General features: G+C 39.4%; 2 protein-coding genes across 4 annotated transcripts; one reads left to right on the top strand and one right to left on the bottom strand.

Annotated features, from left to right (window-relative positions):
- Window positions 1–2,197: 2,197 nt before the first annotated feature.
- Window positions 2,198–10,810, top strand: eps8l1a (eps8 like 1a). The gene is made up of 14 exons (XM_051387836.1): window positions 2,198–2,350; window positions 3,217–3,331; window positions 3,445–3,503; window positions 4,657–4,789; window positions 6,007–6,095; window positions 6,199–6,273; window positions 6,372–6,520; window positions 6,615–6,824; window positions 7,028–7,136; window positions 7,239–7,379; window positions 7,477–7,621; window positions 8,470–8,632; window positions 9,325–9,457; window positions 9,950–10,810. The coding sequence occupies exons 2-14, from the start codon at window positions 3,217–3,219 to the stop codon at window positions 10,034–10,036; spliced, it is 1,608 nt and encodes a 535-aa protein (XP_051243796.1). The 5' UTR covers window positions 2,198–2,350; the 3' UTR covers window positions 10,037–10,810.
- nme4 (NME/NM23 nucleoside diphosphate kinase 4) lies at window positions 10,518–14,179 on the bottom strand. 3 transcript variants are annotated; one of them, XM_051387838.1, is made up of 5 exons: window positions 13,721–14,179; window positions 12,867–12,997; window positions 12,670–12,771; window positions 12,343–12,455; window positions 10,518–12,213 (listed from the first exon to the last, which is right to left on the bottom strand). In XM_051387838.1, the coding sequence occupies exons 1-5, from the start codon at window positions 13,860–13,862 to the stop codon at window positions 12,093–12,095; spliced, it is 609 nt and encodes a 202-aa protein (XP_051243798.1). In that variant the 5' UTR covers window positions 13,863–14,179; the 3' UTR covers window positions 10,518–12,092. The 3 variants fall into 3 exon arrangements, with proteins under 3 accessions (XP_051243798.1, XP_051243797.1, XP_051243799.1); XM_051387837.1 differs by having other exon boundaries at window positions 12,867–13,000; window positions 13,721–14,178; XM_051387839.1 differs by lacking the exon at window positions 13,721–14,179 and having other exon boundaries at window positions 12,670–12,788; window positions 12,867–13,003.
- Between the last annotated feature and the right edge of the window lie 193 nt (window positions 14,180–14,372).

Here is a 14,372-nt window from a genome sequence, read left to right as displayed (position 1 = left end):
CATAAACAACTGTGGTCCCTCTGCTGAGCTAAAATAGTTAGTGGTAAATTCTCACCCCTATATGCTCTGTTACTGTTCTCAGCCACCTGTTGGAAAAGGTCCATTCCCCCTGGTGGACAAAATGTGCCAAGATAAACCTAAATAGCACAAATGAATGAATTCAGGAGTCCACATATGTATGCATTGAACCTTATGGTTCCTGTGACATTGGGTTGCAGACCAGTTTTTTGAGGTAGATAAACAGGATAAATGTGTTACATGTGTTTGTTATGTGTATATTTCTGCCTGTTTTTGTAACATTTAGGGCATATCCAGATGATACAGACAGCCTGTGATGAGGAAAATGTTTGAACTGCCATTTGAAAAGGGCACTTTTGTGGGGGATTTCCTCCTGTGTATGTCACTGGGACAGCCTCCCTCTGCTGTTGGGATGCAGATTACAAGTGTCCTTCCACAAGTCAAAGCTTGGAATGAATGCAAGGCTCACCTCAGGACAGTAAATCCAAAGTTAAGTGGAGATCAAATGAAAAGCTCTTAGGCTGGGATAAGACCTGTTGTTGCTTAAAGTTATGTGTATCATATCAGCAGTAATACATGCAAAATTGCTCTTTTTTTAGATGAATTTAATCATAGGAAAAATTTTATTTCAGCAGACTACCTGCCTAATTTGTCTGAGAACATACTGGAGTTGTCTGGCTTTGATTCAATCCAGGTGGGCAGCAGAGATTATTGTCTGTTCATATTATGTACAGTCAACACTGGATCCTCCAAGCAGTGGAGCAGCTGGCCTACAAATGAAGACAACTGAACCATAACAGGAAAGGGCTATACAAATACACCCAAACCCCACCAGTTTGTTATTTATGCTGTCCAAATGTCACAAAGTCAAGACAAGATCAAGGCCTTTGTCTCTGATATTGTCCTGATATTATAAAACAGTATAGAAATTAATAGATTTTATACTAACTGCTGATAGTGCAGTGTTAACAGTGGTATGATACTCATAGATTCAGTATGCAGTGCCAAAACTAGAGGCTTTTTGGAACAACCTACTGAAATCATGACGCACACCATCAACGCTTTGATTTTCAGTTTGAACGCCTGTTTACAGTTTACAGTCAAACGTGAGGAGAGCCTCAGGGACGGGTTGAGACTGACCTGTCACAACCAGATGGTGTCACTGTTCACCAACAGCTCAGTTTTCCCCAGTATCTTATCCCTATGCCTGTTTTAAACTCTTGTATCCAAGAGTATTTTACCTACAGTATCTATGATAAAGACACCATCCTAAATTAAATGTGTTCTCAACCCCTCTTTGTTTTTCCTCTGTCTGCTGAACATCTGTCAAACTGCTGAAGATTACTGGAGCCAGCTGCTCTCTATCAGAAACTAGATATTCAATGTTTCATCTTTTCCCACACATTCTCATATATCATTTAATAGACTTCCTGTCTGTTGTTGTAAACACACTTATTGTTCACAGTCAATATTTGGATATTCTTGAAGAGCCTAAACAGACTTTGTTCTCTGTTATTTTCTGAAATAATTATGCACTTCTTTACTTTCTACCAACACATTTTTTTTATTTCCAAAATTTCATTCACAGATTTTAAGTAGATTAAATGTTTCAAGGTTACACAGTTTCCTTTGATTTCCCTTAGCTTCTCTTTAAAGGAGAGGCAGGTACAGTACAGGACAAAATGGCTGATTTATTATGAAATAATACGCAGGTGGTTTTATAGCCACAAAGGGACGTCCTCATAGGAGGGAATGTTCAAATCAAATGAGTTAAGACAAATTAAATAGTACATTTTCTCCTTTGAGAAAAATCCAACCCAATTCAATTTCATTTAAAACATTAATTTCTTTTTATTCATATTTCTGAATTTGAACTTTTCATGAACTTTATTCACCTCTTAGCCTTATCTTGGCTTTGGCTTCATTGTTATAATCTCAAACGAAACTTGGTGTCTTAATTTATGGAGGTGGGGAGTTTGAAGAAGACTGCATTACATTTCTCGAATGGCATGTGTTTCAGATCACATTAGCCCCTTGGCACAAGCCATAGGCAATTGTTGATGGAAGTGTCTGTCACAAGGAAGGAGAGGCTACACAAAGATGCAGAATGGGAGGGAGGGAGCCTGTATACGTGTGTGTGTGTGTGTGTGTATCAGAGAGTCAGAGAACAGTGAAAGCAGCACAGATTAACTGCGAAAAGCCAGACTAGTTTTTCTCGTTTCTGCATATCTCAAGAAGGTGGGACGTCCTCATGTAAACAGCTAAGCTTAGTGCACATACAGCTCAGCACGAGGATTGGTGTCTGTGCTACGGATTCAAACACGCACTAAAGGTACAGTGATGTTTAAAGATTTTTAAGTGTTAACTTTGTGGAAACAGTGTGTGTGTGTGTGTGTGTGTGTGTGTGTGTGTGTGTGTGTGTTTGAGAGAGGGTTAGAGAAGGGCAGCTGCTTTTTCATATTATGTCAGTAATATGTTGCTAAGAGGAGACTTTTGAAGCAGCTTCCCTTTAACCACAGATTAGAATATTTAACAGTTTGTAAATGCATGACAGGCTTTGTCCGTGCATAAACTTTTAAAGCTTTAAATATTTAATTCACCGATTCACCAATATGTTGAAGGGGGAGGGATGACACAGGAAAGGCAGGAAGTAGAGGAAAAGAGATGAGGTAAAAAGCTACACTGTGTTTACATTGCACAGACTTGTGATGAACTGATCTTCATATTCAGCTGGCGCAGTTTCTTTATCCAGTTTTGGTGGTTGTGTCACCTGCATACCGTACATCTGGTGACAGTGGTTTTTCCTGTCGTGTGTATTCGTCACACAGTGTGCAGACTGAATACTCAGCATTTTTACAACCAGCTTGGGGAATGCAACAATATAGAGCTCTCATTCATAATTTTTTAGGATATTCACACGAAGCTAAGATAAGCTTGTTTTGATCGGTTGGGTTAAGTTGATAAAAATCTTGAACATGATCTTCAGTGTCCAGCTAGGAAAGTTAAAATCAAGCAATACTAAGATAAAGTAAAGAGTGCCAATACAACATTGTCCAAGGAACAGGAAATAAGGAGTTAGAAAAATCACACAAAAGGTGATCAACCGGTAAACATTTAGAAAGAAAAATGTTTATTATACTTCTACTATCCCCTACTGTATGGAAATGTTTGATTTTACTCTGCATCAACACACAACAGATGTCTTCCCCACCTCCGGTGATCCCTAGGAGGTATTCAGGTGTCCGAGTCATGATAACTCCAGGAGAGCAGCCTCCTCCTGGTGGGCTGCCCATCTACTCATATTCTAGCAAAGGTATATTGACCTAATGTGTATGTGTGAGAATGTGCTGCACATGTTATCCTGCTGCTTGCAACTGACCTGTTTTTGTGTGTCTTCTTTAATGGCTTTGTTCTTCCTCTGCTCAGAGAATGGTATCAGTGAGGAGTCAAATCATACATCTCTACTGAATGCAGAGAAAGAAGTGGTATGTGCTCGCACAAATAATTTATATATTCTCTTGTATACATGCATATATCTGGGTCAATGGGTTGATGAATAAAGCTTACAAATAATCAATAAGATCTAAAAGCCAAAGGAGATGGCAACCTGAAGATTAGTATGTGGTCCCATCAAGTCTAGTCAGTAAGCCACATTTCCTGAATTACAACTGAGAGAAGTCATAACAGCTGTGATGGTGAGGTGAATACTATATAGTATTTTAATTTTAATAAATACAAGACATTAAAATATGTTAATGTGAAATCTTCCATGCATATTTTGCTCAGAATATAAAAAGAAATGTACATAATGTTAATTTATACAAAATTAACACATTATTTAAGGTGGGCTGAGTCCTTACCACTGCGTCCTGGGTTGGTTTCCAACCTGTGGCCCTTTGCTGCATGATGTCCCTCCTTCTTCCCTCTCCACCATTTCAAAGAATCATGGAAATGTATTAATCATTATACAACACAAGGCTGTATGACAAAATGGAAGTTTGTAGTTCCTTCATGCTACACAAATAGAAAAAGATGATCAAAGTCATAGAATAACATAAAAGATAAAAATCATTTTTTCACTTATTTTACACTTTTAGTTGACTTGTGTTAACTGATATTACAATTAACCACCAACTACCAGCGTCCACATTAAAACAAGAGTCAGTATGACTATAGAGAGAGGTAATGGGGAGGATTGGACTTTTTAAACTCTAACAAGAGCCTTTTACATTACTCTGAAGGAGTATACGAAGAGGCTACATTTTGAAGTTTGAGTTGACCTCACCTATGTGACCAATAGTTACAAACTGCAGCCTTGCAGTAATTTCTATCCAGTGATGGTTATAATGTTCAGTATTTGTTTATTGAGACAGGTCCAGGTGTTACTTGAACTCCATTATAATCTTTAATACAGTCTCAAATATTAAACATCATAAACATTATAAATAAACTTATTGCAGGGCTATTGCATTGGGTAGCGTGTTAGCATACTGCATTTGGTTAGTTTCAACTCCATATGTTTTTTGACTCACTAATGACTTATTAAATTACCAGTAATATAAAGTGTTAAAATATCGAAACACTGACTGTAAGTTGCTCTGGTAAATGGCTGAAACATACAGTGCATGTCTTCATCAGGAGATTCTTAACCACTGCTTTGATGATGTGGAACGATTCATGGCACGCTTGCAGCAGACAGCTGAGGCCCAGAGTATTCTTAACCAAAAGAAGAAGAAGAAAAGAAGTAAAAAGAAAAAGGAGAACCAAGAGGGTAAGTTCTTCTTCCATCCAATATACTAATTGCTGCAGTCAAAGTTTAACTAGGATGATCAAGGTAAAAAACAGTTTGCATGTAAAAATACTAACCTGGCAGAGTCTTCAGAAACAGACCCAAATAACAATATGCACTGTAGTCCGATGTTATGTTTAAGGTGTGGTTTAAGTATGAAGGACTGTTGATCAGCTGGTGGCAGAGGTCTGACAGGCTCGAGTCTTGGGAGTAAGGTTGCAGAAGAAGTGTAGAGGCAGGGAACTAAAGACAAAGGTTGAATACTGGCACACTGATTCACAAACTGGAAGCAGGTCAACTGGCTGGTTGCCAAAGAATCCTTCCAGGTAATTCTTAAAATTCTTGCCTCTAGTGAGCACGACCAAGAAACATGACAAAGAAGCTACTGAAGCTCAGGTCAACTCAATCCAGGAAGATTAATGCACCAACAGTTCTGTTGGACAATGGCCCTGGCATTAAGTGGCTATCCACTGGTACTGGTATGATATGAACATGATAAAAATATTATTAATGTATAGTTTGCATCCTGTTTGAAGATCCATGAGATTTGATGTGAAGATCAGTAGAAGGAGCAGTAGGGAGTGTTGGTCCCCAACCTTGAACTTTTTGTTGTCACCTGCTGTTTCCTCATGTTTGCACACTATAAATTGCCAGTAGGTGTGAAAGGGAGTTTCAGTGTTTGTGTCTATCTGTCTTTGCTGTGGGTTGTCTTGGCAACATGACCAGGGTGTTGACCAGGTTTCTGGCCAGAGTGTGCTGGGATAGGTGTGACGCAAGATAAGACCAAAGGCAATGACTGTATGATTGTATTAATAATGAAACAGAAGACAGGATTACATTAGTCACTACCACTGCAGTTGCTTTGTAGGAGTTCTTGCTGGAGCAAGCTAGAACAAGAACTCCACTCCTTTAGTTAAAGATGTTTTTTGCGTTGATGTTTATTATTCTTGTATTTTCCCACAGATTGTGTTAAAAACATGCTATTTATCTTGCAATTTGTTCTAGATAACTATAGCTTACTGACACAAATGTATATCAAGTTCAATCAATCAATCAATCAATCAATCAATCAATCAATCAATTAAATCAATGCATATATAATAACAACAGTGATCATGGTGTGGTTATGTGTGTGTGTTTCATGTGTATCATGTTACGTTGTTTTGGTTGTGGCTATCATTGTGCTCCTCCGTGTGCAGATGATTTGTTGACCATGAAAGCTTGCTCTCCATCAGAGGAAGAATTTGTGGACATCTTTCAGAAAATCAAGTACTCCTTGAGTCTACTGGTGAGATTACACCAGTCATAATTGAGCATTGAGTAACTCATTGTACATTTTGATAAAACTACTGTTCATGAAAATGTGAATGACTCTATGCTGGTTCATTTAGGACCGTCTCAAGTCATCCATCGCACAGCCTGACGCACCAGAGCTGCTGCACTCTGTCTTTATTCCTCTTAAACTGGTGGGTCTTTCTAATGTTTCATTTAGTAGTCTCTCTCTCTCTCTCTCTCTCTCTCTCGCTCTCTGTGATACTGACTGTGGTGATTCTTGCTTTCACAGTTGGTAAAAACCACCGGAGGGCCAGCGTTGGGTGCGTCGGTGGTCAGTCCTGCTATGACCAGTGGTGCTGTTTCACTGCTGCACGAGCATCTGACTGAAGAGGAAAAGGAGCTGTGGACTTCATTAGGGCCCAACTGGACTTCACCCTGGTCTGTGTGCTTATGTATGTGTGTGTGTGTGTGTGTGTGTGGTTTGAGAGTGTGTCATCTTGCTCTAACAAAATCCTGTTGTCCTCTTTCCCAGTTCACACCTTAGTGTGTCTGTTCCTCCATACTCACCTGTCTTCCTGGATGGATGGCAACTTCCGGTCTATGACTCAAATGGCCAGCCTTGGCAAGATCCCATCGAGTCACAGCACAAACAAGATGCTTTCAGGGAAAGCAGGGCGGCACAGACTCAACAGGACCATGCTCGACAGACAGGGCAGGGCCATGGTGAAGGCACTGCTGAAGTGTAAGCCTGTCAACATTTAAGAATAAGGCATAATTATGTTTTGCGGCAGGAGTGACAATGCTAGCCAAATTCCTAATAGTTGCAATTAGTGTAATGCCTCATAAAATCAGTCTGGAGGATCTCTAGATTACTGGTGTGTTACTCTGCTTTGTTATATTTGTTTTTAAATGTTGCATATGTTTTAAATGACATTTCTATTTCAGAGAAGAAAACTGGCTCCCACCAGAGGGTGAGAGACTTTACTGCTGCAGCTATGACTTTGTGGCTAGAAACAGTAGTGAACTCTCTGTGCTACAAGGAGAAACACTAGAGGTACACACCCATAATTAGACTTAGAGGTGGTGACCCACCTGTAGAAGAAGACATATTCTTGGGATATGTCACAAAACTTATTTGTGAGTCATCTTTTTCCAGGTAATTGAGTCATCAAAGCGATGGTGGAAGTGTCAGAATCGGTTTGACCAGATAGGATTTGTTCCCTTTAATATCCTGGAGCCTCTGTCTGCTCTGAATAACACTGGGAGAGACAGCCCAGTGGTACGCAGAGAGTCAAAGGTACAGTACAGACACAATGTTGTTGTTTGTGTCAGTGCCTCAAACATTTTAATGCCGTCTTGCAGTTTTTAAATTCATTCCTGCTTTTCCACAACAGAAGACAGACCTTTTCCCTCGGACAAAGTACTTCTCATATGCTGCACCAAGTCCAGATGCAACCAGTTCCACACCTACAAGCCCATTGCGACCACAGAGCATGCTTTTACCATCTACAGTAATGCAGGGAGAAGATAGTGACCGAGGTAATGTACCTATTATCTTATTATTATCAGCGATGGTAACTCACAAAGGGGGCCTGTTAGAATATCAAGTGATTTCACAAACATATTGGATCCCAGGAGCTTCTTGTGTTCAACTTCTTAATCTGCGACCCATCAACACAACCGGAGACACGGCAACTTAGTAGAAGCTGTTCAAATAAACAAATAAATAAATGAAGACATAATATTGTTGAGTCAACACATACATATTTTGTATAGTCATTCTTTTCGTAGTGTATGTATATTGTGTAATATTTCAGTATACAGGCCTATGTGCAGTAACAGTTTCTCATTGGTCACATACATGTTATTACAGTCCTGTCCCCAGTAGACAGACAGCCAATTTTAAGATGCCTCATCTGCCTTTTGTGCATCAGTTTCTAAGAGAAAGAAGCTGAGTCTCATGCTTCCACTCCTTAGATCCTGTGTGCTACATGCTACATGGACACTGATGTGTCTGATGCAATAGTCTTTTTGTTAAAATGATCCGGTAATTTAGCTCTTTTGTTATTAGTGTACAAAGGTCTGAATTATCAAATGTACTGACCATTCATATCATATCACCGAGAAATACAGGAAAACCAGTCCTAGGTTTTCCTGTATTTCTCTGTATACCGTCATATAAATGGTCTGGAGCTATGGTAATGTTTCTATAACATACTATACGTATTCTATACTGAATTCTATGAAACTAAAAACAAATAGAGCAGAAATATCAGTCTGTAGACATTTTGTTGACATCTTCCATGAACATTTATGTACACGTAAATGCAAAACAACCTTGAAGGTTGAGCACACTTTGACCACTTGGTTTTGTGTGTATTGTGTAGTCATGATAATGAATGATGAGCTTCTTCAGCGGCTGGCTGGGAAAAGAGGCTCCATCCGTCCGCTGGTGGTACCCCGTTCAGCTGACACTTCTGCTCCCCTGAACTACCACTCACCGGCTGCCGAGGTGGAGGCCTGGCTCACCACCAAGGGCTTCAGTCAGCAGTGAGTGTGCACTGATGGAGGAAACACCAGCTCACACTGTTTCCAAAGAGCTGATTGAGAACAAGGGTTAGGGTTTGCAGAGCCTCAATCAAATTTAACTCACGTCTAACATATCAAACACTGGTTGTGTGCCTTAACGAATCCCTCTATGCATTTCTATTACTAATGATATAATTACCCATATTATGCTAAACTAGTTTTAACTTCATGAATGGCTTTATTATTATACTAAATGAAAAAGATTCATGAGCATTATTGACTCTACAATATTTAAAGTGAGTCAGTGAGTTGTATGTGGGTGCTTATTGGACAGTTGGGTGTTGTGAACTTGGAGAATAAATTAATTGCATTATACATGCAGCATATGCAGCTTTCAAAGGTACACTCCTAGATATTGTTAATTGCACAATAGCGCCCTCAAATGTCAAAATGTCCTCCCTGCCAATGTTTGTGTATTGCAACATAACCTGTAAACTGAGTGGAGTTGGATTTTAACTAACACAGAGAGCTAGGAGGACACCATGAAGTGTAACAGGAAAATTAAGAAGTGAATCTTGTGAGAAGAGAAGCTTAACTTTGCATTAGATTATTCAGAGATACTTCTGTTGTTTATAAGTGAACCTTTCACAATAAAAGCTCTCTGAAGGTGAACAGACACTGTAACTAATTTGGTTACTTTCTTCTTCTGTCAGGACGGTTCAGAGTCTGGGCATTTTAAATGGAGCCCAGCTTTTTTCCCTGAATAAGGAAGAGCTCCGCACTGTGTCACCAGAGGAAGGTGCGAGAGTTTACAGCCAAATTATGGTGCAGAAGTCCCTTCTCGAGGTTTGTCCAGTGTCTGTTTTTTCTGGATATACTGTGTGTTTGTGTTTGTGTGATTGTGTTTGGGTCCATGTGTCCTGAGCTTGTTGTTTGCTCAGCCTTGGCTTTTGCACAGACTTACGTCATTTTACCAAATTGTTACTGACCTACATTGACTAAAAATCATTTATCTTTCAATTTACAAAACTCAAAATGCATATTAGCTCTTTGAGAGCTCATAGTTTAATAGCTGCAGTGGATAGATTTTACAGTTACTAGAGAGCCTTCTTGTTCTCAGTCTGGTATTAAAGGAATTTCATAATGGATGTCTTCATGGTTGTGTTTTAATTTGACCTCCACAGCACAGACACTGGTTTAAAATGGGACCAGACAGAACTCAAATTTAGGTGCATATATCATAGACTAAAAACTCTGGGAAGCTTCTTTTCAAGTCTGCCAAAAAACAATGTTTGATATTTCTCTGTTAAAACACACTTTGCCTTCTGTCATCCACAGGATGTGCACAAAGCCACAGAACTGGAGACGGTGATGGAGAAGCAAAAGCTGAAGATCAACCTGACATCAGAGGGTGCCATAGTGTGATGGAGCATTTAAACATCCACTAATACAGATGTGGCATCGAGGATCAATGGAGATAAATGTAGTATACACAGCTGGAAGCACAGAGTCATCATACATGCGGTTATATCTCTTATGTGCTGCAGATTTATCAACAAAGGCAAGCTGTGTTCAAGGTAAAGCTCACTCACCAGTACTTACTGACTATACATGTTTTTAAGACAGAGGGGCTTTAAAAATTCAAATTCTCACCAGAGTTTACTAAAGTTATTCTTACCGTGTGGTGTTCATCATATTTTTTACAATCTAAATATCTCTATTATTATATATTTGTTTTATATTTGTTTTCAGTATCATGGCAATAAGCAAACATTCAGTACAATAAACAAAATCAAATACTGATTATTAGTTTGATGTATTACCAACAATGGACTGAATCTACTTTTTAGAACTATAAAAGTGCATTCTATTAAAAATGTTTATGACTCTACAGAACAGTCAGATGTTTCATTGATTTAGTTTTTATTGCCTGCACATCAACGTGTATTAAGACATGTCGCATGTTGCAGCCTGATCGGGTTTTAGACCAAATACACATTAAACTGATGTCATAAATATACAATTTCAGTCACGACTCCTTCTATGATGTTCTGTGGAGACTAAAATGTTTTCTGATTCTGTGTTTGTCATTGTAAATGTTGTGATATCATGACATAATGTACAATACAGATACATAAGGGATACATTGCTGTCACTGTACAGACTTGAATAAAACAGTATGTGTATTTTTGTATCATAGCTATGTGTTCACTGCAACCCTTCTTTCCATCTTCTGACATAGACAAAGTTATATAATTAAGACATACAATTTCAAGAATGAATTGAATAATTCTTGATAAGTAGTTTTATAATTGATACTTAGTGCATAAGTCAGACTCAAGTCATTTTTACAGCTGTAAGAAGAATTAAAAAAGTGCCAATGAAGACAAACTGAATCTGAATCATTCCAGAGTTCAATACCAGGTAAATGATCATCATACGGAGCTGAGCAGCACACGGCACATAGCTTCAGTAGATGTTTACGCTGACAGCACCAGCACATTTTATAAATAACATTCACCAGAGGTCAGATGTTCATAAGAGTGATTATTTGATTCAGGCTCAACTATGCAAAACTATTCCCATTACAGACAGTTCCTAACAAAGTTTTGAACTTGCCTTGAAACTGTTCACCCTCGTATTTAATTTCTTCTGCCTCACAGTGGTTTCAAACAGAGATAAGAGAATTGCTCAATGATTTAAGTAAACACATTTACTCGATTAGTCAAGTAGAATAATTAGATAAATTATTTTAGGACATACACACAGAGTATTTTATTGTTCCTTCTCAGCAAGACTTTGTGGAAATGTGTTTTTTTGTGTCGCCAAAAAGAGGATTTCAATCTTTTGAAAACATTTGTGATTTTTTTTTTTCTCTCTTTGATGAAAAACTTGAGCTTGAGCTTCACTTGAGCTGTGCAGTATCATCACACAGCAGAGCAGCTGCTGGGGGTGAAAGTCAGTTCCTACATTGTTACAGCATGTTCAGATTAGTGTTCATTATGATTTTGATAAAAGCAATGTTTCAAATAAACAAGCACGTCAAATTTGATCTATTATTCAGAAGGACTTATTAGGTGATGTTGTACCTACTTTATAAAAATAATATTTAATATGAAAATCTGGTTCTGAGCCACTAACAATTTCTGCATGGGTCATTTGTGTTTAAGAAAATACTGTATCTATCTGCTGAAAGGGCCAGAATGACAAATGATTTCTACACACATCTCATCCTTAGACCAAAGGTAAACCTCTCTAATTATGGCTGTTCAATGAAAAGATGGGACAGCTATACATTTATATGTGTGTAGTTGCTAATGTAGCTTAGAGTATAAAAATGAGGTAAATTACTTGGTACGAACACTGAATATGACTCATCTTTTTAAATCACTGCGGTCACACTGTCACAAGAGACAGACCTTTGAGCAGCAGGAGAAGAGGTAGTATTACTGATTCTCACTGCGTTCCACTCTCAGCATCTTCACACCTCACAGGTACTGGTCTGGTAACAGCTGTCCCAGTTCAGGAGCTCCTTTCCCTCAAACCACAGCTGGATCTCCCTCTGTGCCCCCTCCGGTGAATCACTGGCATGCACCACGTTCCTTTAAATGACCAAAATGCATCGTTAATTTACCATCAAATCAGAAAAATCACACACCTGGGTGGTGGCAGGCTTATAATGTTGTTGTTTAATCCTGATACTCACTGTGCACATAATGACATCACATTACCTGCTGACATGAATGCTGAAATCTCCTCTGACTGTGCCTGCCTGGGCCTCAGCTGGGTTAGTATGTCCCACCATCATACGTGACGTTTCGACTACTTTGTAGCCCTCCCACACCTAAACAAAAACAAAACAACAAATATATGCACACAAAAATACAATATATTCCAGACTTGTTGAGTTTTGTAGCAGGTTGGCACCTGAAATACTGTTTACATTAAGTACTAGGTACAGGCATTTTCTAAACCATACCTTTCATGTCTGTCAACCTTATGCAAAGGTAGAAATAATTTTAGAAAAGATGCAGGAGTATCTTACAAGGAACCCTCACCATAACAACCACAGGCCCTGAGGTCATGTAATGCACCAGCGTGGGATAGAAGGGCTTAGTCCTCAATTGACAGTAGTGCTGAGACAGGAGATCCTCGGACACCTTCACAACAGAGTCAGCTGTGGTAAAATAAATTATACAGAGAACTTGCACATAAAACAAACATCATCAAACACATTTATTTCAGACTTCTATACCTGCAACATTTTGAGGCCCACCAACTTGAAGCCCCGCTGCTCAAACCGCTGAATGATCTGCCCAACAAGACTACGCTGAACTCCATCTGGCTTTACAACCACAAGAGTCTTCTCCTTTACATCTGGAAGACCTGCTGGGACACAGAGAGCAGAACTTCTACCAACTTTTACACTCTGACCCAAAGTCACTCACAGAGGTTTGAATGTGAACTGCCCTCTGTGAGCAGAATGAAATGGGCACATCAGATTTTATGCGTGTTCAGATGGTTAGTTGTAGTTGCGCACAGAATACCAACTGCACTTAAGAGCTAATGAATGACTGCATGCGATCAATTACATACACACGTGACCCACCACGAGAGGAACTCAACTCAGCGACTCGCTAACTGGCTGGATAGAAGTTTCTCTCTGGGAAAGGGGTTGGGGCGTCATACATGGTACGCACATTACGCACAGGTTTTGGCCTGATTACGCACACCGCAGGTCACTGTGTTGGTTACCCACACCATCAACACTATCTTCTGTACCTCTAACCTAGTTCCAGTTCATGACCCCAGGAGTTTGGCAAGCGAATTTGTTTTCGCAAATGGAGAAAAAGTTTGGAACAAATACAGGTTACGCATCAGAGGTGAGCGCTTTTAACTCGGTGCCAATAATGTTAATCAGTCATTTACAATCGAAATCTCAAGAAATTGATAGTTATGTCAGCATCACATTTTCAAACAAAGATTTATTAAGTTCGATTTCTAAGCCAACATTGAGTCCTGAAGAGCGCCAGTCCGATCACCTGATAGCGTTCCTCAAAGAAAATACAAAATCCGTACCGATCACTTGATATAAATTCAGTCACTTACTTGATATGTTCCTGCAGGCAGCAGGTCTGTGTCCCTGAAGCAGCGCGGTGGAAAACCCAGACAGCAGACTTTTAGTGCTTGCTTGATTCCCTGAATAAAGCTGCTGAATTCTCTTAAAAACGCACCGCTGCAACATGACCATGTTTTGACTTGTGTTCTGTCAGCCTCTACAGCGAGAAGTCAACCCTCCTCAATCAAAACTCACGAGTCATCCCGCTGTCTGTCTGCCCCCGATTGTCACTCAAACTGAAGCACATTTAACTCCAGTGATGCCAGAAGTGTCTGCTGATGCCAAAATAAAGTTTAATCCAGCATTGACCGAGAATTCAGAAAGGTTTCATGAGTAGTGCGTCTGATTCCGTAATTTGATTTAACACTAAACTCTAAGTAACTAAGTTCTGTGCGTAAATCTCTATCTATTCCATGGAGCCACCTGAATGTAACAATGTGCGTGTGGCGGTGAGTTTAGGAGCCAAACACTGATCCTGCACTTCCGTTTCTACAACTAGAGCTTTGAATGATGATCAAAGTTTTACAGAATATCCAAACCTTAAACTGAATATTAACTACACACCATAACCATGGGACTAGATAACAAAGGGGCCCTCCAGCTCCTGAATAAAGCATTTTCATAACGTTGGTGGTCCAAACC

This window comes from Dicentrarchus labrax, unplaced genomic scaffold, assembly GCF_905237075.1.
Source record: "Dicentrarchus labrax unplaced genomic scaffold, dlabrax2021, whole genome shotgun sequence".
Classification (NCBI taxonomy): domain Eukaryota; kingdom Metazoa; phylum Chordata; class Actinopteri; family Moronidae; genus Dicentrarchus; species Dicentrarchus labrax.
Note: the sequence above shows the minus strand (reverse complement) of the source record. Positions and strands in the feature narration are given on the sequence as shown.